Source organism: Heterodontus francisci, chromosome 6 (assembly GCF_036365525.1).
Source record: "Heterodontus francisci isolate sHetFra1 chromosome 6, sHetFra1.hap1, whole genome shotgun sequence".
Lineage (NCBI taxonomy): Eukaryota > Metazoa > Chordata > Chondrichthyes > Heterodontiformes > Heterodontidae > Heterodontus > Heterodontus francisci.
This window is the reverse complement of record NC_090376.1, coordinates 128,703,843-128,725,975: the sequence shown is the minus strand read 5'-3', so window position 1 is coordinate 128,725,975 and position 22,133 is coordinate 128,703,843. Positions and strand designations below refer to the sequence as shown.

Here is a 22,133-nt window from a genome sequence, read left to right as displayed (position 1 = left end):
GGGAGTTTCAGGGCTTAGGGCCTTAGCAGCTGAAGGCTCGGCCATCGATGGTGGAGCAAAGAAAATGGGGGATGCTCGAGGCCTGAATTAGAGAAGCGCAGATAGCTTGGAGGGTTGTGGGGCTGGAGCAGATTGTAGAGATAGGGGTGAGGCCATAAGAATTTTAAAATCATGGCGTTGCTTCACCAGGAGCCAATGTAGGTCAGCAAGCACAGGGGTGATGGGTGAACTGGACTTGGTGCGAGTCATGAGCAGCAGAGTTTTATATGATCTCAAGTTTACAGAGGGTAGAATGTGGGAGGGTATGATAATTTTGTCTAGTTTCAGACTTTTCTGTGACTGACCAAGTGCTTTTGAAGGGTACTATTCATTTAGCCAGTGCTTCGCTCCCTGATGCTTCCCATTCCACCCTATAATCTCAGATGGAAGACATCGTTACTGCACAGTACTGTTTTCAATTGCAATTTTATTAAATGTTAAGGAAAGTTAGCAAGGAGCATGTCATTCAACAACAACTTTCATTTATATAGCATCTTCAATGTCTCAAGGTGCTTCACAGGAGTATAATCAGACAATTCGATGCCAAGCAAGACAAAGAGATATTAGGATAGGTGACCAAGAGCTAGTTTTTAAGGGCCGTCTTAAAGGAGGAGAGAGACACAGAGAGATTAGGGAAGGGATTTTCTGAGTTAAGGCCTCGGCAGCTGAAGACATGGCAAACAGTGTTGGAGTGAAGAAAATCAGTTGCCCAAGAGGCTAAAAGCGGAGAGATCTCGGACGGTTGTAGGACTGCTATGGTTTACAGAGATAGGGAGAAGCTCATTGTAGTCTGTTTTTCTTATGCACTTTCTCTTCCAGCATGTCCTGTATAATGTATTTTAAATACATGTATTTAGATTTATTTAAAATAACACCAAACTTTGTTTAGATCAACAATTCTTTGATTAGTTTTTCGCATGTAGCTCCATGGCTAGTTTCACGCATTGCTCCGAAGCAATATTTTCCACACAAACCAAACTAAAAAAAAATTGCATAAGCTATAACAAAGATAAAGGGTTGAATTTTATGAGCCTTCCGACGTCGCGGTGGCATGGCGGAGTGTCCCGGAAAATCCTTCCGGGAGAGGCCCACCACGACCTCCGACGTTGAGAAGGCCCCGCCACATTTTACCAGCGGCAGCGAGGCCTTGATGCGGTGCAGCGGGGCCTTTATTTAAATATTAAAATGGCTATTGGGGAGGTTGTGTGGGAGAGGGGCTTTGATCGGTTAATAAAGTTTAAAATTTTAATTTGCCCTCCATGTCCCTTTAAAAATTAAAATTGCTGGTAAGGGCTTGCAGCCCTTTAAAAATGGTGCCGCGCCTGCGCGGTGGTGCTGGCCGCCATTGCCGGGGACAGAGCGGCCACCCCCTTTATGTCATCGGGGGCAGCCGCTCCACCCCATCCATTTAATTGAGCCACCGCGCAAAATATTGCGGGGGCTCAGCGCGAGTGGACCACCGAGATGAAAGCACGCTGCCACAATTTGCAGCACACTCATAATGGGATTAATGTAGGATTAGTATAAATGGGTAGCTGATGGTCGGCACAGACTCGATGGGCCGAAGGGCCTGTTTCAGTGCTGTATCTCTAAATAAATAAAATAAATAAATAAAATTCAGCCCAAAGTGTGGAATGGAATTACAATAGCATTCAAAAACAGATTTGTTTTGCAAAAACTACCATGAGAAGGCGACAGTGATAAAAGTGGATAAACACTTAACATGTTGGTATAACATTCCACTGTCTGTATTTTTAATAGAAATGCTAGCCTGCTTAAAGGACAGAAAACTCACATTAACAAAGTATTCATCTGATAATTTTGGCAGTATTAATTTCTACCTTTAAGCTCCATAGATAAGGTATTTCAATAATTCCATACCACATCATTTTTGAAAAGCTATGCAAATAATTTTTGATGAACTGAGATTGTATCTTTCAAACACTTTGGTAAAATTGAAAAATACAAATTTATCACAGAGTCCAGCATAACTTTTTGCCCTTGTAATTCCTAACATTAGGGTCGGGAAAATTAGCCCGAGATGTTAAATTGGTCAGATTCTAATGTCTTGGCTCTAAATCTATGATATGACAGATGTGATTTGATAATAAGTTTATACGTATGTATGACACTATTAAAATCAGGGCATGTCTCTAATAGTAGGGATAATACATTTTTAATTATTGCATGGTAATGTCCTCTCTATCATCTTCATCTGGGAGTGGAGCATTTCTATCTTGAGTTCAAAATACCAAACAATTGACACTTCGGTTCTGGGTATTTGAACCTGCAAATCTGTTCCTGCTTGCTTACATAATATTTAAAGCCCTTGTTGGCAGGAAAAAGGTTCTTTTTAACCCCTATTTTCTCATATCTCACCTGAATAGTTTTTAAGGGAATAGCAAATAAACATTTAAGCAGAGGAAGATAAGCTGCTATTGCAAGAGAGAGCTATTTTTTAATTGCTTGAGCCAAAGGCAGACAAAATCTCAGAGGTATATACTGGGGGAATAAAACTCGATTTTTAATTTGGGATTCCCAGGCCTTGACTTTCTGCCACCCCTGCCAATTTTTGGGCAGATCTCAGGTGACCAGGGGTGTACAGTTGCTTGGGAAATGTGCTCGACCATAGGCTGAAATTTATCAGCCCCAGGGTGGTGTGGGGGCCCATAAAATTGCAAGGGAAAGCGGGAGGTGGGGTCCCCGTCACCTTCCCGACACCATTCAATTTAGTCAGGGCGAGGAAGCCCCAGAGGCCAACTGAGGACGTAAAATGGCTAATTAAAGGCCACTTAAGGGCCTTGTCCTGCCACCACTTACATTTTACCAGTGTGAGGAGGGGGGGCCCTCTGCCATGTGTGGAGGCCACAGAGTAACACCAACCATCTTCCTTGAGCTGGTGAGTTGGGTGGGGGCCTTCCTGCTTGAGCAATCTGTGGTCCACGGAGTACCCCGGCAGCAAAGGTCGCCCCTATGCCAATGCCCACCCCCCCCAGCTCCCCCTCCCCCCCTCCCTCCCCCCCATTGCCTTCAACTATCCAACCCACCCTGCCTGACTGGCCACAGCTGCCTGACTGCTCTGTGAGGCTACATGGCTGCTCCTGGTCCAGGGTCCACTGCAGTACCAGCAGTGGTCACTGCTTCCAGTGGTGCTGCTGGGATTGCTGAGCTGCTGGCCCTCTAATTAGTTGGCAACTTTTGGAGGTGAGACCCCTGTCCTTAAAGGGTCAGGGACCCCGACGCTGGGCAGTTAATTGCCCGTACACCGTAAGATGCAGTCAGGGGCTCCCCAAATGGCCGAAGTGGGTTTCCCCTTGCCTTTCTAGCCCAGAGTCGGGACCCGCATCTGCTGCATAAAATCCAGCCCCATGTTTCAGTACATCATTTCCCATCTGCCACGGGTTGTATCTTTACAACGCTGCGTTCAAGGGATCCCTGTTAGTCACCAGGCACTAACTTAAGCTAAATAGTGGATCGTTTTGTATTGGGGACATATGTTTATTCGGAATTGTGTTGAGGCTGCTTAAAGTCATTTTACAGCCATTAAAGAAAGAAGGGTTTCATCGCACCAATCTCTGCTCAATTAAAACCCAGCTCTTTGATATGAAACCCTATCACTGACATGCCATTCCCTATGGGAGTACAGGATTTGTACATTTACCCAATAATCACTGGATCTTTCTAATTAAGCCTGTTTTCCCGCTTATGGTCATGGCCTTATCTCATCCACCTTGAATAATAAGCACTATTATAACTTGCAAAGCCTGTAACACCCTGCAGTCAAGTAAGAAAAAATGGCCCATGGTGAGGCATGGACACAAGGTTAAGTTCACTGATCCTTTGCATCCATTGAGAAGTGCACTGGAAGGAAGGTCAGTTTGGAGAACTGTTTGAGTTTGGATTTGCCGAGTATTTTGGGAGTGTGATGAAACATATCTTATGGGGGCTTAGCAACTCAGTGTAACTTGTCTATAATTGAAAATAGTGGTGGGAATAAACCTTGATACAGAGAATGTCTGATCAGGTAAGGCCATGGCCCAGTCACATGGATTGGCACAATTAGAACATCACATTGTGTACTTCCAAACCAACAAAATAATAGTTTGCCAATTGTTTTTCCATGTGTTGTTGCTCCATCATCAAACCTCGCTTTGTTTGAGTGCAGCTCCTTGCTACACCAGTGTATTACCTTTACAATGGTTAGCTCTTTACTCCACAGTGGGCATTGTGTTTCCAAGAGGAATCGCAGCTTTTGCTAGGTGTTGCGGGAGCTTGAGGTGCCAGTTCTAGTCACTGTTCTGCTTGGCCTTCTTTCCTGCCCACAAAAGACACATAAATAACAGGAGATCATGTAATCCTATCTCATACATAGCAGGACAATGAGATAAAGGGCTACAATACAGTAGCACGGAAACAATGCTGAGCTAAAGTATCACAGGTTCTGGCCTGCAGGTGTTTTGAAATAGAAGGACATGTGTGTCATGGAAGCTACCTTTGGTCTGTAAAAGTATCTATTGTGTAAAGACTTCATTGAAGTGGTTGCGTTGTTTCTGAAATGACAGCCTCATTTTTTTGTTGCATAAATGAGGGCCTATTTCCATTAATCACTAATTATTCAATTATAAGCGTTACAGCAGTCTGGAAGGCTAATTCATCGTTAGGTAAATTTGGATCAAATTAATTAAAAACCATGCATGTACTTTGCATTTGGCATTTTACTTGAACAGAGCATAACTTGGACGCACACATCCACTTGCACATTGCACATTATAATCCGAAATAATTTGAAAATTTAGTACGTAGAATGTGGTGTGAATAATCTGACTGTAGAATAATCTCACTGCTATGCATTCTGGAGGCATTGTGTGGTCTCAGTTGTAAAACTCTACACTAACAGCTAACTAAAGGAGTGATTGACCAGTTCCTATACTAGACCTGGACTCACACTGGTATTGTAGGTAAAGGCCGGCTCGGGTCTGCAAATGAAACCCGACCCGAGCCCGACAGAACCATTTCCGACCTGAGCCTGACAGAACCACACCTGACCCGAGCCCGACAGAACCACATCTGACCCGAGCCCGACAGAACCACATCCGACCCGAGCCCGACAGAACCACATCCGACCCGAGCCCGACAGAACCACATCTGAGCCCGACCCGGCCTGAGTCCTTTCATTTTTCCCTATGCCCGACCCAACCATCAGTTAACCGACCTTCCATTTTTCACTTCGTGGCTTATCTGCACAAGCTTTAAAAAACTGTAACTAAACAACCTTTCTAGTCCAAAAAGTACATTAACATTGGAGCCACGTCCTGGAGGTGGTGATAGAGTTTGTCCTACCCAACCCGGCCCGACCTGAGTCCGAATACCGGACCCAGAAAAGCGACCCAACCTGACCCGAACCCGGCACATGTTGTCGGGTCCCATTGGGTTAGGGTTGGGTAGCCATGCTCTAATTGTTGGTACTTAAACGAGGCCTGTATAACTCCAGCTCAAAATGCCCCTCTTCTTTTTTTCTTTTGGGCCTCCTTATCTCGAGAGACAATGGATACGCGCCTGGAGGTGGTCAGTGGTTTGTGAAGCAGAGCCTGGAGTGGCTATAAAGGCCAATTCTAGAGTGACAGGCTCTTCCACAGGTGCTGCAGACAAATTTGTTTGTCGGGGCTGTTGCACAGTTGGCTCTCCCCTTGCGCCTCTGTCTTTTTTCCTGCCAACTACTAAGTCTCTTCGACTCGCCACATTTTAGCCCTATCTTTATGACTGCCCGCCAGCTCTGGCGAACGCTGGCAACTGACTCCCACGACTTGTGATCAATGTCACAGGACTTCATGTCGCATTTGCAGACGTCTTTAAAGCGGAGACATGGACGGCCGGTGGGTCTGATGCCAGTGGCGAGCTTGCTGTACAGTGTGTCTTTGGGGATCCTGCCATCTTCCATGCAGCTCACATGGCCAAGCCATCTCAAGCGCCGCTGACTCAGTAGGGTGTACAAGCTGGGGATGTTGGCCGCCTCAAGGACTTCTGTGTTGGAGATACGGTCCTGCCACCTGATGCCAAGTATTCTCCGGAGGCAGCGAAGATGGAATGAATTGAGACGTCGCTCTTGGCTGACCTATGTTGTCCAGGCCTCGCTGCCATAGAGCAAGGTACTGAGGACACAGGCCTGATACACTCGGACTTTTGTGTTCCGTGTCAGTGCGCCATTTTCCCACACTCTCTTGGCCAGTCTGGACATAGCAGTGGAAGCCTTACCCATGCGCTTGTTGATTTCTGCATCTAGAGACAGGTTACTGGTGATAGTTGAGCCTAGGTAGGTGAACTCTTGAACCACTTCCAGAGCGCGGTCACCAATATTGATGGATGGAGCATTTCTGACGTCCTGCCCCATGATGTTCGTTTTCTTGAGGCTGATGGTTAGGCCAAATTCATTGCAGGCAGCCGCAAACCTGTCGATGAGACTCTGCAGGCACTCTTCAGTGTGTGATGTTAAAGCAGCATCGTCAGCAAAGAGGAGTTCCCTGATGTGAACTTTCCGTACTTTGGACTTCGCTCTTAGACGGGCAAGGTTGAACAACCTGCCCCCTGATCTTGTGTGGAGGAAAATTACTTCTTCAGAGGACTTGAACGCATGTGAAAGCAGCAAGGAGAAGAAAATCCCAAAAAGTGTGGGTGCGAGAACACAGCCCTGTTTCACGCCACTCAGGATAGGAAAGGGCTCTGATGAGGAGCCACCATGTTGAATTGTGCCTTTCATATTGTCATGGAATGAGGTGATAATACTTAGTAGCTTTGGTGGGCATCCGATCTTTTCTAGTAGTCTGAAGAGACCACGTCTGCTGACGAGGTCAAAGGCTTTGGTGAGATCAATGAAAGCAATGTAGAGGGGCATCTGTTGTTCACGGCATTTCTCCTGTATCTGGCGAAGGGAGAACAGCATATCAACGGTCGATCTCTCTGCACGAAAGCCACACTGTGCCTTAGCGTAGACGCGCTCGGCCAGCTTCTGGAGCCTGTTCAGAGCGACTCGAGCAAAGACTTTCCCCACTATGCTGAGCAGGGAGATTCCACGGTAGTTGTTACAGTCACCGCGGTCACCTTTGTTTTTATAGAGGGTGATGATATTGGCATCGCGCATGTCCTGGGGTACTGCTCCCTTGTCCCAGCACAGGCATAGCAGTTCATGTAGTGCTGAGAGTATAGCAAGCTTGGCACTCTTGATTATTTCAGGGGTAATGCTGTCCTTTCCAGGGGCTTTTCCGCTGGCTAGAGAATCAATGGCATCACTGAGTTCCGATTTGGTTGGCTGTATGTCCAGCTCATCCATGACTGGTAGAGGCTGGGCTGCATTGAGGGCAGTCTCAGTGACAGCATTCTCCCTGGAGTTCAGTTCTAGGTAGTGCTCAACCCAGCGGTCCATTTGTTTGTGTTGGTCAGTGATTATGTCCCCTGATTTAGATTTGAGGGGGGGCTATCTTCTTGATGGTTGGCCCAAGAGCTCTCTTCATGCCATCATACATTCCTCTGATGAGATTGTTAAACTGGCATTGCATAGCTGCCTGGATACATGAAAGAAAACTTTTCTTATAAACACACAGAATTACGTATAATATTACATAGAAAAAGACCATTTGGTCCAACCAATGCACGTCGGCATTTATGTTCCACTCGAGCCGCCTTCCATTCTTCTCCAATTCTCTATTATCATATCCTCCTATTGACAAGAATACAGCAACACAAGAAATAGGAGCAGAAGTAGACCATATGGCCCATCGAGCCTGCTCTGCAATTCAATATGATCATGGCTGATCTTGGGCTTCAATTCCACTTTCCTGCCCGCTCCCCATATCCCTTGTTTTCCTGCGAGACCAAAAATCTATCCCAGCATTAAATGTATTCAATGATGGAGCATCCACATTCCTCTGGGTCAGAGAATTCCAAAGATTCACAACCCTTTGAGTGAACTAATTTCTCTTCATCTCAGTTCTGAATGATTGACCCCTTATCCTGAGACTGTGTCATCGTGTTCTAGATTCCCTGACCAGTGGGAACAATCTCTCAGATTCTACCCTATCAAGCCCTTTCAGAATCTTGTCTGCCTCAATTAGATCACCTCTCATTCTTCAAAACTCCAGAGAATATAGGCACAGTTTACTCAGCCTCTCATCATAGGACAACCCCCTCATCCCAGGGACTAATTTAGTAAATCTTCGCTGCACTGCCTCCAGTGCTTTTTTAAATGTGGAGACCAAAACTGTACACAGTATTCCAGGTGCAGTCTCACCAAAGCCCTGTACAATTGTAGCAAGACTTCTTTATTCCCATACTCCAATCCCCTTGCATTAAAGGCCAACATGCCATTTGCCTTCCTGATAGCCTGCTGCACCTGCATGTTAACTTTGTGCGTTCCTTGTACGGGTACCCCCAAGTCTCTCTGAACATCAACATTTACCAGGTCCACACATTTAAAAAAATATTCTGCTTTTCTATTTTTACGACCAAAGTGAACAATTTCACACTTATGTACATTATACTCCATTTGCCATCTTGTTGCCCACTCACTTAACCTGTCGATATCTCTTTGCAGCCTCTCGACATCTTCCCCACAGCTTACCTTTCCACCGAGCTTTGTATCATCAGCAAGCTTAGATACATTACTCTCAGTCTCTTCATCCAAGTCATTAATATAGAGTGTAAATAGCTGAGGTCCCAGCACTGATCCTTGCGGCACCCCACTATTCACTGCCTGCCAACTTGAAAATGCTCCATTTATGCCCACTCTCTGCTTCCTGTCTGTTTACCAATCCTCTATCCATGCTAATATATTACCCTGAACACCATGAGCCCTTATCTTGCCTATTAATCTTTTATGTGGTACCTTATCAAATGCCTTTGAAACTCCAGGAATACTACATCTACTGGTTCACCAGTTACATCCTCAAAAAACTCTAATAAATTTGTCAAACAGGATCTCCCTTTAGTAAATCCATGCTGACTTGTTCTAATCATACTATGCTTTTCCAATTGCAATGTTAAGACTTCTTTAATAATGACCGCGAAGGTTTTTGCCGGGTGGTCCGGTTTCCTCCCACAGCCAAAGACTTGCAGGTTGATAGGTAAATTGGCCATTATAAATTGCCCCTAGTATAGGTAGGTGGTAGGGGAATTTAGGGAAGGTGGGGATGTGAGAGGGTAATGGGATTAATGTAGGATTAGTATAAATGGGTGGTTGATGGTCGGCACAGACTCGGTGGGCTGAAGGGCCTGTTTCAGTGCTGTATCTCTAAATAAATAGTTTCCAGCATCTGCCCAATGACTGATAGACTAACCGGCCTGTTGTTCCCTGTTTTCTCTCTACCTCCTTTCTTGAAAAGCGGCGTAACATTTGCCAACTTCCAATCTGATGGGAGATTTCCTGAGTCTAACTAATTCTGGAAAATTATAGCCAGCGCATCCACTATCTCTGCAGCTATCTCTTTTAGAACCCTAGGATGTAGGCTATCTGGTCCTGGGGACTTGACAGATTTTAGTCCCTCAAGTTTCTCAAATACTTTTTCTCGACTGAATCAATATCCTTCATTTTCTCACTCTTTTTAGCCCCTAGGTTACTGTTTCCGATATGGAACTTGTGTCTTCTACTGTGAAGACAGACATAAAATATTTGTTCAATGCCTTGTTCCCCAAATCATCAATGTTGATGATTTCTCCTGTCTCTGCCTCTAAGGGACCAACGTCTATGTTAGCTATTCTCTTTCTTTTTATGTACTTATAAAAGATCTTATTTATTTTTTTATATTGCTGGCTCGTTTACTCTCAGTCTATTTTTTCCCTTTTTATCAACTTTTTGGTAGCCCTTTGCTGGTTTCTAAAACACTCCCAATCCCCTCAGACTTGCTACTATTTTTTGCAACATTGTAAGCCTCTTCTTTTAGTCTAATACTCTCTTTAACTTCCTGAGTGAGCCACAAGAAGAAATTTCTATTTTAAATTGTGAGTAGGCTTTTGTTTGAATTCGGCTCTTTCCAGGTACTTTCCCAGATAACAGAGGGATCTTCAAAATTTACTCTAATCAGGAAAAAAGCATTTAGTTCTAAACCTTGTTCAGCACTATCAATTAACAAATGGATCCCTTGATACCCAATTTTGAGTGTGCTACCATGCCATATTAAGCGTATACGCAAATTGTGAAATGCAGTCCTCAATACACTGAATAGCCTAACAATCTTGTGCAATAAAAATGCAATTTGATTCAGTAAAAACAATGATCTAGATAATCAGCGCAAGAGTTATTCATGTAGTACCACATTATTGCTCAAGTGAGCAGTGTGATTCGTTGGGTCACTCCCCGTTTTATTTTTAAAAAATTATCTCACCCTTTAATGAATTTTTCACAGTATCGTTGTACTGATGCTTGAATAGAAATCAAAAGAATGCAATGCCTTGGAGGGTTAATGGCAAACTGCTGTCTTCCTGGAATTGCTTAAATTCTGTTGACACAAGGTACTACAGTAGCCAAGTTCATAAGGTAATAGAAAAGATTCATCAAAACTAGGCCAGCTGTTTGTAATGCATTGTTTAGTGACATGTCATTTTAGTATCTATTTATAAGTTTGAACTTACTTTTAGCATCAGATGTTCATGATGGTGACATTAAACTTATTAAGGTGGTTTGCTTTTGTGGCATGATTCTTAAACATTTTCCCATGCTAAAAGTTAAACTCCCATTCTGCATGTTTCCTGCCTTGATTCCAAAGCACTCCTTTGTACATCCTTCCCGTTTATGTCTCTATCTAAAATTCCTAATGGCTTAAAAGCAAAGCCAAACACAAAATTTGTTTTTACAATCCTGCTCATCTCTAATTAGCTGCTTCCTGTTTTAAGTAATCTGACTAAAAGGGATTAGGAATTTGTAACAGATGTTCCCCAATGTTTGTTTGGTTTTTATTTTGAATTCTCCCGGCTGTGTTATCGGCTGCTGATGGAACATTACCACTTGTTTGTCATCAGATTCTTTTGTGTTGCTTTCAAAAAGATTAGCGCATCAGGTTAAGGCATGACTGTGAAATGAATTATGCCTTTTCTCGCTCTAGGCACAGTAGTGTTTAAAAATAAACCCCAGCTTTCAGATACATTAAAAGGAGTCAGGCTAGGTCTAATAGATACTGTTAACAGCTGTTGCACAAGTGGGGTTATATGCATTCAGACCTGCACGTAGGTCCAATCTTTCAAATGGACAGAACACTTCTTCCATTTCAGGTGTTAGCAAAAGGCGCTAGTTAATTCTGGCCTCTTGCGCATCCCCCAATTTCTATCACTCCACCATTGGCTTCAGCTGCCTGGGCCCTAAGCTTTGGAATTCCCTCTCTAAACTTCTCCACCTCTCTACCTCTCTCCTCCTTTAAGATCTTCCTTAAAACTTACCTCTTTGACCAAGCTTTCGGTCACTTGTCCCAATATCACCTTATATGGCTCGGTATCAAACATTGCTTGTTAAACGCACCTGTGAAGCACTTTGGGATTTTTACTGCACTTAACGTGCTGTCTAAATGCAAGTTGTTTTAGTGAGAAAATAGCTACCAGAAAGAGACCATTGGTTGAAAAGCAAGAAATGCAGCTTTTTCAGTACTTTTTGCACTGAGTACAGCTCTTATTTCAAGCTGTAAACTTTGATATGACTGAAATTCTAATGTAAAAAGCTATACTGGAGCTTATCTGTTCCAGCCATGGCAGGTGGGATATATTTTACACTTGACATTTTAAAGGTAAGGTACATTCATCCATCTGTTAGGAGCATTATGTAAACATGCTGATAGAGGCTATATTAGCTTTGAAACAGGATCCAGTGACAGCAGATTAAACCTCACTATTCTGGAATGGAGTGTATTACAAATCTATCAGTAAATGCATTTCTGAAGTAGTCTCCTGAATATTCAAATGCTAGTGTCCTGCAGATAAGGCAGTTTATTTTGCAGGAGGGTGAAACAGTAACACTAATTGAGAATAACTGATTAATGTGACATCTAATGAAGCTCAAAAACATTTGTGATGCTCTGAAGTGCCATAAACCAGAATGGTGATTTAATCTTCAGCAGAACCCCTTTGCACTTACACCTCAAAAGAGAAAAAAAAGTTGCAGGGCCTTGGCGAAAGGGCAAGTGAGTGGGACTAACTGGATCATTCTTTCAGAGAACTGACACAGGCACGATGGACTGAGTGACCTCCTTCTGTGCTGTATTATTCTACAATTCGTAAAGAGAGTTACCATCACTTCTGTTTTTACTGTTGAGAATTTGAAGGAATGTCCTGACCTGAAATGCAAAATCTGCCCTGCATTTATGGGTTGTTACACAATGGTTACCATTCAGAAAAAAAATGTTTTTTTTTCCTGAACACAATGCAGCTTTAAGCATCTTTACTCCGTTAATAGATAGTGGTGGAGAGAAAACTCTTCCATTTTGTGATAACTGGTGTGGTGCCAGCTGTTGAGATCTCCTTCCCCAGTGATCTTCATTCCCCCATGCAACTGGTATAGATTCAACTTCAGTTAAAGCTGCTGTGTAAGTCCCATATTCCAGAGTCAGACCAGGGCAGAAACTCTCCTCTTGAGTCATTTATTCTGGAGTTTCCTTCTAGCATGGCCTTTTCCTATCTTGATCTGTGCCCTCTAGCATCAAGCTATAATATGTTCTTGCTGATGGCTTTTATTTTTACCTCTATCCCTCCTCCTCCACAGCTCGTAATTTTCTCCTCTTCTCTGAAGATATTGATTATACTGGGATGGAGTTTCACAGGTACCAGTGAGCCTCTAGTCCCTCACTGCAATAGACTCTTTTTCCATGTCTGTGAGCCTTGACGGAGTGCTTAGCCATGACATTATGACCAAGACATCACAGCTAAGCTCAATCATATCTTCACCTGATGGCCAGATACATGCACTTTCCTGCATAGCTCGTTGAATAGTGATCAAGAAGAGGAGCCCTGACTGAACTTAACCCTTTTTGACCCAGTTAGCCGGATTTTAACCCATTCAAAACCCATCCACCTACATCGAGTTAAAATCGGGCCCAGTTTTGCTGATACTATTGAAGCTCCTCCATTGTCACCATTATGCATATAAGTGAATTCGAAAGAAACTGTCCCAAATCAGCAAAAAATATGAAACCCTACATGTCTTTATTAGCAGATGTATTCAAAATGATAAAGGACACATTTGGAAATTCTCCACCATTTGTTGGCCTACATGGAGTAACACTTTCTCACCTCTGAAACTAGGTCCATACATTGTTGATTAAATTTAGGTCACCAGTTTGTGTTATTTTTTTCAGATGGAAGGATGTATCTGAAGTCATCTGTCATGTACTGAGACAACTGTGCAGTAAGACGCCACATGACACAAAAAGACAATTAGAAACACGAGAAAAACAATGTAAAAAAGACAAAATAAAGTCCTCTACGAACAAACGGGTTAACTGCGCTTTTGAGACAGCTTTACCCAGTCTGCATTACTATGTTACTGTGTCATCCATGAAATGTTTGATGTATTACGACGAGAGTCCTCTCCCAGCAACTGATTTTGACGGCAGAACTCTCTGAAGCAGAAACTGCTGCTGAAGAAGAAACGACCAAACTTAAACAGTGACTACAGTGAGGAGGTCACTGCTGGCAGGCACACATGAATAAATGGCTCAAATGCGAGCTTTGTGCTTTTTCTTTTGGACTAAATTATGACCAGTGCTGACAAGTACAGTGTTAAGCACATCACGCAAAAAAAAACTCACCAGTAGTCAAAAAGAAGTGAACAAACTTTTCTTTTTAATGTTTTCCCCTCTCTTTGTTCTTATCGTTGCTGTGTTTCAACCCAACAAGAAAGCTTCTGAACTGTTCTTTCCTGAATTCAACGGAATTTAACTAATAGAGCCTGGGAGGTTATTACAAAGCAAACAACACCACACCAATGTTGTTCAGATGAATGTTTCAACAGGGGAAAGAGAGAATGCCACATTGGGTATTCAGGCAAGACTTATAGAAGATAAACCTGGCATTGAGATTTCTCAGCTTTAGGAGGCAAAATTTTTTTAAAAACCACAATAAATAAAAGTGAATGTAAGTTGTTTTAAAAGTCACAAAAATATCTATTTGTGCACTCCACACAGATAGATATCTGTGAATACTGTTTGCTTCTTTCAGCCAAGCTACTGGTAGTGTGTATATATGACACAGGGAAGTAATGTGTATGCAGTAGATTACTAGAGAATAAAACAACACAGTACTTTTGAAATTGAGATGCTGATATGTTTTGTCACTCTATTTGTTCCAGAAACTGCAATTTTTGTGATGAAGCTCATTAACAAAGCATGCAGGCATGTAAATATTTGTTCTCAAGTCACAGTATTACTGATCGGGATCCTTGGCGTCTGTTGTGCGCCTCTGCAAAATCAGCACGGTGGGTCGAAAGTTCCTCCCTGCCTGCCACTCATGTGAGCAGAGCTTGTCTCTACTCTCTGATACAGAACTGGTGATATTAATTAAAATTTGTGGCGGTTGCAGCGAGTTGGATCAAAATTCCACAGAAATGTTTCTCTCTTGTTTTTTTTTAATTATTATTTTGCGTCACCTTGAGGCATTACTCTTCAAAAACAAATAGGAACTTTGCAACACTTGATGTAACAGTTGAAAAAAAACCTAGCTGAGTGGTGAGTTGAAGTCTGTATTCTCCCTGTGTAATAGGGAAAGATGGTTATGTGTAATTATCACTGTCTTTGATAAACTGTGTGTTCACCTTTGTGCAAATAATTGGAAGTAAACTCCAACACAGTGCTAATTTGCTAGTGTAGCTTTTTCTCTTCATTTAGCCTTTGTTCACTGCCATGGTAACCCTTAAAAGACGGTCCTTGCGAAAAAAAAACAAACTGCCACTGTTTACCACAGTGCACAGAGAACAAGTCAAACTGTACCTTATTGTACCTTGCCATTTTTCATTATCATTGGTGAACCTTGACCCATCAGATCAGACAAGCTGATAGGTGTTACAGGGCTCTCAGAATTCTTTCAAGTTTACGGCTTGATAGAAAGTTTCCCTTCCCAAAGGATTCATTCGACTGGCCTTGTGAAATCAAGTTATATCCTTCAAGCATTTTTTTTTGGAAGGAAGGGATATAGGAATAATGAAAAATGTATTAAACTTGAAAACAGCAAACAGGTCAGAAATATAGGATTACACAGAGCAGTGCGGGGGTGGTGGGAAAGTGGCCAAGGTTGTTATAAGCCTGATTGGATCTACCAGCTTGTTTTCTCTATAAAAATAAGACATCCAGATATTTGAAATGGCAGTTCTGAATTAACCAGATCCAGGAATCTGGCAGCCTTTTGAATATACAGAGTGACATTGAACCCAGCATGAGATTTAGTATTCCAGTGGTGATTGTGACATGATAAATATCTGAAAAAAGATAACATGCAAACATAGCAGAATAGGTTATAGGTTGTGCCCATGTAATAATCAAAGGCATTATCTGGCGGGTGAAGGGGTACCAATTTTCCATTGGCACTTGCCCTCCCAAAACTCTACTTTCCAGGCATAGCATCTCAAGAGTTGCCAAAGGGAGAAAAAAAAAGGGAGCTCCTTGTTTTTCTAGCAGCGATGGTCTTGAAAGGGTTAACAGCTGTCTTGACGTGCATTCTGGTAAAGAAGGCAAACTTAATTGTCCATGTGATCATTTTTTTAAGATAAAAAAAATATAAAAACTCTTACCGAGCATTTGTTGTTCCTCTGCTCCTTGCATAGAGTCTTTAATGTAGATCACCCCTGGGACAATTACCAAACAGGACATTCCCCACTCCCCCATAGAGTTAGGATAATTGTGATGACTCGCATCTCAACAGTTAACATGCTACTGTCAAGACATTGGACAAAACCATACTCTGTCAATCTAAATAGGACATTCCCACATTCCAGTTAGCACACAACACAAGTGGCTGGCACTTTGATGGTTAATAGCCTATCATGTTTTGTTGAGCTGTTTGAGATACCAAATACTTTGGTTTTGAAAACAGAAGTGAGAAGGGTAAAAGGAAGCTCATAGGAACCCAATACCAGAGAGGGGTTCAAAAGAAAGAATATTCTAGAATATTATTGCAGGTTTTCAAGGAAAAAGTCATAGGACGGTTGTGTTGTAGGTTTTAAAAAAACAATTACCCCAGTTCTGTTGTTTGTTAAACTCTGTTCATTGACTCTCAGTACAATACATGTTCCTGTTATTGTTTATATACTTTTTATCTTGAACATTTTAATGTTTAGGTATTCTGTATTATAACCACACTTGTGCTCTATGCAAGCCCTTGGAACAGAACACACTCATCTTCAACTAGGACATACGAAAATTGTCTATTTTTATCTATATATTTAAAGTTTTCTAAAAAAAAAAGGTTATTACGAATTTTGTTGTACAAAATCTGTACAAAAAAAATCTGTTTTTACATCATAATGCAAGAAATCGAGATTTTTCTATGGTAGCTTAGTTATTTGAGCCTGGTTTAAATGTGAGAACCACGTTTACTGTATTGTATTTAATTTTCTTTCTTTTCAACAATCTGCTAATAAAATTGTCTGAAATCTCCATTTGATGTCCACAAATTTATTGTTTCCTTCCATCGAGCCCTCTGACAGTTTTTCCAGCTCATTACAAGATATCTGTCCTGGCTGAGCTTTTTTCAGTAAGTACAATGTTACTCATAGACAAAGGACACTTACAGGGCTCTGCGGAAAGAGCAGGGGATCGGGGGAACAAAACTGGGGAGCTTTTTCAGAGAGCCGGCACAAGCACGATGGGCTGAATGGCCTCCATCTGTGCTGTATGATTATCCGACATCGAACGGTGGTAGGTACTAGTTCTACTGCTGGCTGTGCCTCTTTCTCTTATGCATGAGCAGAGCTCCACGCACTAGTGACCAGATGTCTGTAAAGCCTTTAATGTTGGTGAAAAGCTGGTGGGACACACTGCTCATTTGCTAACACTGAATGAATTTTTAAAGTATGATTTTCTTGAGGTACTCTTACATATCTTCACAAATTTGAGGAGCTGTCAATTTGCTGATCTCTGATGTCTTCACAAGACCTCGATTTGCATTTTTAATGGACATACCACCTGACTCAGGATGGGCTTTTGTACTGCCCAGTATTGCCCAAGGAAAGTCCCTAGTGATGGGCCAGAAAGTCAAACCCCATTAATTTTGGGGTTCCACTGCTCCATTTCAGCTGGGCAGGGTGCCTCAAAATTTACCCCTATAAGTCATGCATTACCTGTTGGCTTGCACAATGGAAATATTTATCATGTCTCACTTTTATCGTGACATTTATGCACACAAAAAAAGGGAAATGATGGTTGTAAATAGTTAAATGATTCAGGTAATTTCTGTTGCATTGGTACATTGATGTTTGCGGTGGTTTGCATGTGTTATTTGCTTGAAGGGCCATGCATTTAAATACTCAGACACTGAAATGAATGTCTTCACACAGCCTGAAAGCAAGCTATTGCTGTTAGTTTTATTTATCCCTCATCCTGATGCTCTACCTGATGAGGACAAATTCCATTCCCTTATGTCACTGTTATACCTGGAGTATTGTGTACAGTTTTTGTCTCCTTACCTAAGGAAGGATATACCTGCCATGAGGGAGTGCAATGAAGGTTCACCAGACTAATTCCTGGGATGGCGGGATTGTCATGTGAGGACAGATTGAGGTGGCTGGCCTGTATTCTCTTGCATTTAGAAGGATGAGAGGTGATCTCATTGAAACATACAAAATTCTTACTGGTCTCGATGGGGTAGATGCAGGATGGATGTTTCTCCTGGCTGAGGGGTGTCTAGAATCAGGGGACACAGTCTCAGAATAAGAGGTAGGCCGTTTAGGACTGAGGTGAGGAGGAAGAGGAATTTCTTCAATTAGGGTGTGGTGAATCTGTGAATTCTCTATTCCAAGGGCAGTGGAGACACAGTCATTGAGTATGCTCAAGACAGCGGTCGATAGATTTCTAGATATTAAAGATATCAAGGGATATGGGGATAGTGCGGGAAAATGGCATTAAGGTAGAAGATCAGCCACAATCTAGTTGAATGGTGGAGCAGGCTCAAGGGGCTGAATGACCTACTCCTGCTCCTATTTCCTGTGTTCCTATACTTGATATTCTGTGCTTTTTCGCTCTGTATAGGTATATCGCGGTGGGTCAGTGTACGTATACTGGCTGCTTGCACAGAGGTCAGTGGACAGAAAATGGCTACCACTTCCTTACTTCCTCTTGCCAATCCATCGGTGCTGTTTGAGCAACATTTCCAATAAGTTGCCGGCTCATGCAATGAGTGCAAATTCACTGTAAACATTCAAAAGGGAGCTGGACAGTTTCCTGGAGGGAACTGATGTTGAATACAAAAGGTAGGTGGGATGTTGGCGAATGTACATCCTGGTCATTGCTATCTCCTGGCCCTTGATATAAATCATCTTCAGGGGTGGAGAGGAATTTCTCAGAACTTTTTCTGTCTGACTTGGCCTGGGGCTTTTTAAAAATCTGTTCTTTTATCTCTTCTAGATGATTATATGGCTGTGGGTAGGTGGGGGAGCATTACAGGTCATAATGCCTAGTTACAACATAGCTGAATGAACAGACTCGATGACACAGATGGTCTTTTTATATATTTGTACTATAGTGACAATATCTGTGAAAAGTCTTCGGCAACCATTTAGCTATTTGTCAAAAACAGCAACAAAATTTGCATTTATATAGCATTTCACAGGAATGGTATAAAAGAAATGACAATGAGCCTCATGAGCTATTAGGACTGATGACCAACAGCTTGGTCAAAGAAGTAGGTTTTAAGGAACACCTTATAGGAGGAGAGAGAGGTAGAGCTGTGGAGGGGATTCCAGAGCTTGGGGCCTAGGCAGCTGCAAGCATAGCCACCAATGGTGGAATGATTAAAATTGGATTGTTCAAGAGGACAGAATTAGAGGGGCAAAGTCGGGCAAGTTACAGAGGTGGAAATAGGCAGTCTTTGGTGATGTAGCGGACATGTGGTTGAAAGTTCATCTCAGGGTCAAACAACATGATGGTGCATTATAGTCCCATTTGCACACGAAATTCATGTGCAGAACTCTCTTGGTCTGAAGAGTTCCTCTCTTTGCTGTTGGTAGCAAAAATTGTGTATGCACTTTTTATAACATGTTTACAGCTTAGTTACAAATAGTGAACAGAAGAAATCTCCCCTTCTAGGTTTTCATATTCCCAAAGTGTCAAATGGTGTGAAATTTGTCATGGGGTATTAGCACAAAAATGGTGATAACCAATCAGGAGCTGGTTTTACATGGGCCACAGAGTTATGAATTAGCTTACATGCATGAAGCCAATGAGGAGACATTGGAAGTGATGAAGCACGAATGAGAAATAAAAACAGAATATCCTGGAAATACTCAGCAGATCAGGGAGCATCTGTGGAGAGAAAAACAGAGTTAATGGCCGGAATTTTTACCTCGGCAGATGGGAGCCATCCACTGACTGAAAAGTCGGTGACGAACTCGCCTCCGCCTAGTCTGGGGATCTGGACCGCATTTTGCAGTCCTCAGGCCATTAATTGGTCTGAGGCGGGACTTCTACCTCATTGAGGCAGGAAGTCCTGCCTAATGGAGCTGCCAGCCAATCAGAGGGCCGGCAGCTCTCTGTCCCAGCAGTGCCACCAGGAGTGGTGGCCACTGTTGGGACTGCAACGCAGCTGAAGATAGAAGATGTCAGGGAGCCTGGAGAACAGTAAGTTTTTGGGGCCTCACCAGGGGCAATCGGTCAGGCCCTGGCAAGGCAGGGGTGGTTGACTGGGGGGACGGGAGGCATGTTGGTTGTTTAGGGTGGTTAGGGCATTGGGGGTGGCCCTCCATCGGGCACAGGGTGCCTGAACAGGAGGATCCCCCCCAGGCTGTCAGAAAGCCACCAGCTATTAACAGGTGGCTTTTCTCAGGCCTGGGACACCCACCAGCCACGGGTAAAATCCCCATGGCAGTGGGCGGAGGCCCTTAAGTGGCCATTAACTGGCTACTTAAGGGCCTTGATTGGCCTGGGGTGAGTGGGCGGTGTCTCACTGCCGCCGCCCTGCGTAAAGTGCCAGTGGAGGTGGGAGCGGGTCAGGAAGGGCCTCCCGAGCATCCCACTCCATTTCACGCACCACCCCTGCCCCCCCCCCCACCCCACAACCACCATCCCACAGTTTGGGGGGGCATTAAATACCGGCCAATGTTTCAGGTCGATGACCTTTCTGTTTCTCTGTTTTTATTTCTGATTTCCAGCATCAGCAGTATTTTACTTCTGCAAGCATGAATTAGAGTTTGTATAGCAGTGTGGGAGAGGCAGGGGTAGAAGTGGAGATGCTTTACAGATGGAAGAAAGTGGTTTTGACTGAGGTGGGTGTTAAGTTGGGAGGAGGGATTTTTGGAGGTGGAGGAATAGCAGTAGACAAGCTGTTGGCCTCAATTTTAGACACAAAGAAGTCTATAAGATACTCACGTTTAATATCACGAGTGAAGTTAGAGTATGTGGAGGAAGAAGGTTAAAGTTGTCTTGCTGTCTGGAGTTACAGGAGAATTGATTGTTTAGCATAAGTGACAGTACTGTTTGAAGTTGTCAAACAAGACATATTGAAGTTTTGTGGTCTATAGACCATGATGAGTCCACATAGATGGCTTTTGTAGTAGGGCAAATTGTGGGTTGGGACACCAACATTGGGCTCAAATGGGGTTCACACACTCGCACTGTGGGGGAAACAGGCACCCGGCAGTGGCTTTTCCCCAAATTGACCAATTAGTGGTCAGAGAGCAGGATTACCACCCAATTAAGGATGGCAGGAATGCTCCCGAAGGTGGAGGGCTTCCAGTTCAGAAGGAGATGAAGCTTGTAGTTCAGGTAGGAGAGAGAGAGGGTCCGTCCATTTTGAGGTGCCCTCTCTACACAATTTAAAACTTTTAAATTTTAAAAAGTGGCCTCAGCAGCCAGGTCACCATTGAGGAGGGGAAGGGCGGTCTACAGCCGCAGCTGAGGCGAGGGGCTGGATTTTACCTTAGGCAGAGGGAATTTGCCACTGATGTAAAAGTTGGTGGCGAACCCACTTCCGCCTAGCCCGGGGACCTGTAAAATGCGGGCCGGACCCACTTGAGGGAGGAGGTCCCACCTCAGTGAGCTGCCGGCCAATCAGCGGGCCGGCAGCTCTTAGTCCCAGCAGCGCCACTGGGAGCGGTGACCACTGTTGGGACTGCAGCCCAGCTGACGCCATAGATCCAGGAGTGAAGGTAAGTTGGGCATGCCTCACCAGTGAGATCAGGCGTGCCCTGGTGAGGCTAGAGTGGTCGTTTGGTGTGGGAGGGGGCATCTTGGGTATCAGGGGTTGGGAGGCAGGGGCAGCCCTCAATTGGGCACTCTCTGCCTGACTGCCATGGCCCCCCACCGCAGTGCGCAGAAAGGCCGGCAGCTATCGTTGGGCGGCCTTTCATGTCCCCAGCACACCTGCTTGCCGGGGTAAAATACCCGTGGAGGCGGGCGAGGGCCCTTAAGTGGTCATTAAGTGGCCACTTAAGGGCCTTGATTGGCCTTGGGCGAGTGGGCTATTCCCCTCGCACCCCGCACAACACGACCGTCATAAAGTTTACCGGAGGCGGGAGCGGGGCGGGTCAGCCTCCTGCTAAATTTTACGCCACCCCCATCCTCCCCCACGCCACCATCCGACCCGCTGGGACGGCGTAAAATTTAGCCCCAGGTGGGTGGGCAGGGCCTAAAACACTGCCTGGAATTTTCCAGTCAGCCTCTGTAAATGGCCAATTAAGGTCAGTTAACTTACCTCAATTGGCTACCTGCCACTTGCGGGTGGGTAGCCCTTCTGACCCCGATCTTGCCTCTGGGAAAATGGCTCGGGAGTGGAATCGTACCTGCAAACATGTAGGGGTGATCTGGTGGTGATGAACAAATTAGAGTGAAATCAAGGCAGTTATGGAGTAGATCACTGGAGCAGGTTCTGAGCCAGCAGAGAGATACTTAGGCGTTACAATATTTTTAAGGGAGTTGGGGGAAGTT

General features: G+C 43.8%; 1 protein-coding gene across 5 annotated transcripts in view; it reads left to right on the top strand.

The window, feature by feature from the left end:
* LOC137371530 (dachshund homolog 1-like) overlaps nucleotides 1-16,626 on the top strand; it is a 494,797-nt gene extending 478,171 nt beyond the window's left edge. For all 5 annotated transcript variants that reach the window (XM_068034282.1, XM_068034279.1, XM_068034281.1 and 2 more), the window contains one exon: nucleotides 13,362-16,626. In XM_068034282.1, coding sequence (XP_067890383.1) covers nucleotides 13,362-13,399 — 38 coding nt within the window. In that variant the 3' untranslated portion in view covers nucleotides 13,400-16,626. The remainder of the gene's footprint in view (nucleotides 1-13,361) is intronic.
* The last annotated feature ends 5,507 nt before the right edge of the window (nucleotides 16,627-22,133 follow it).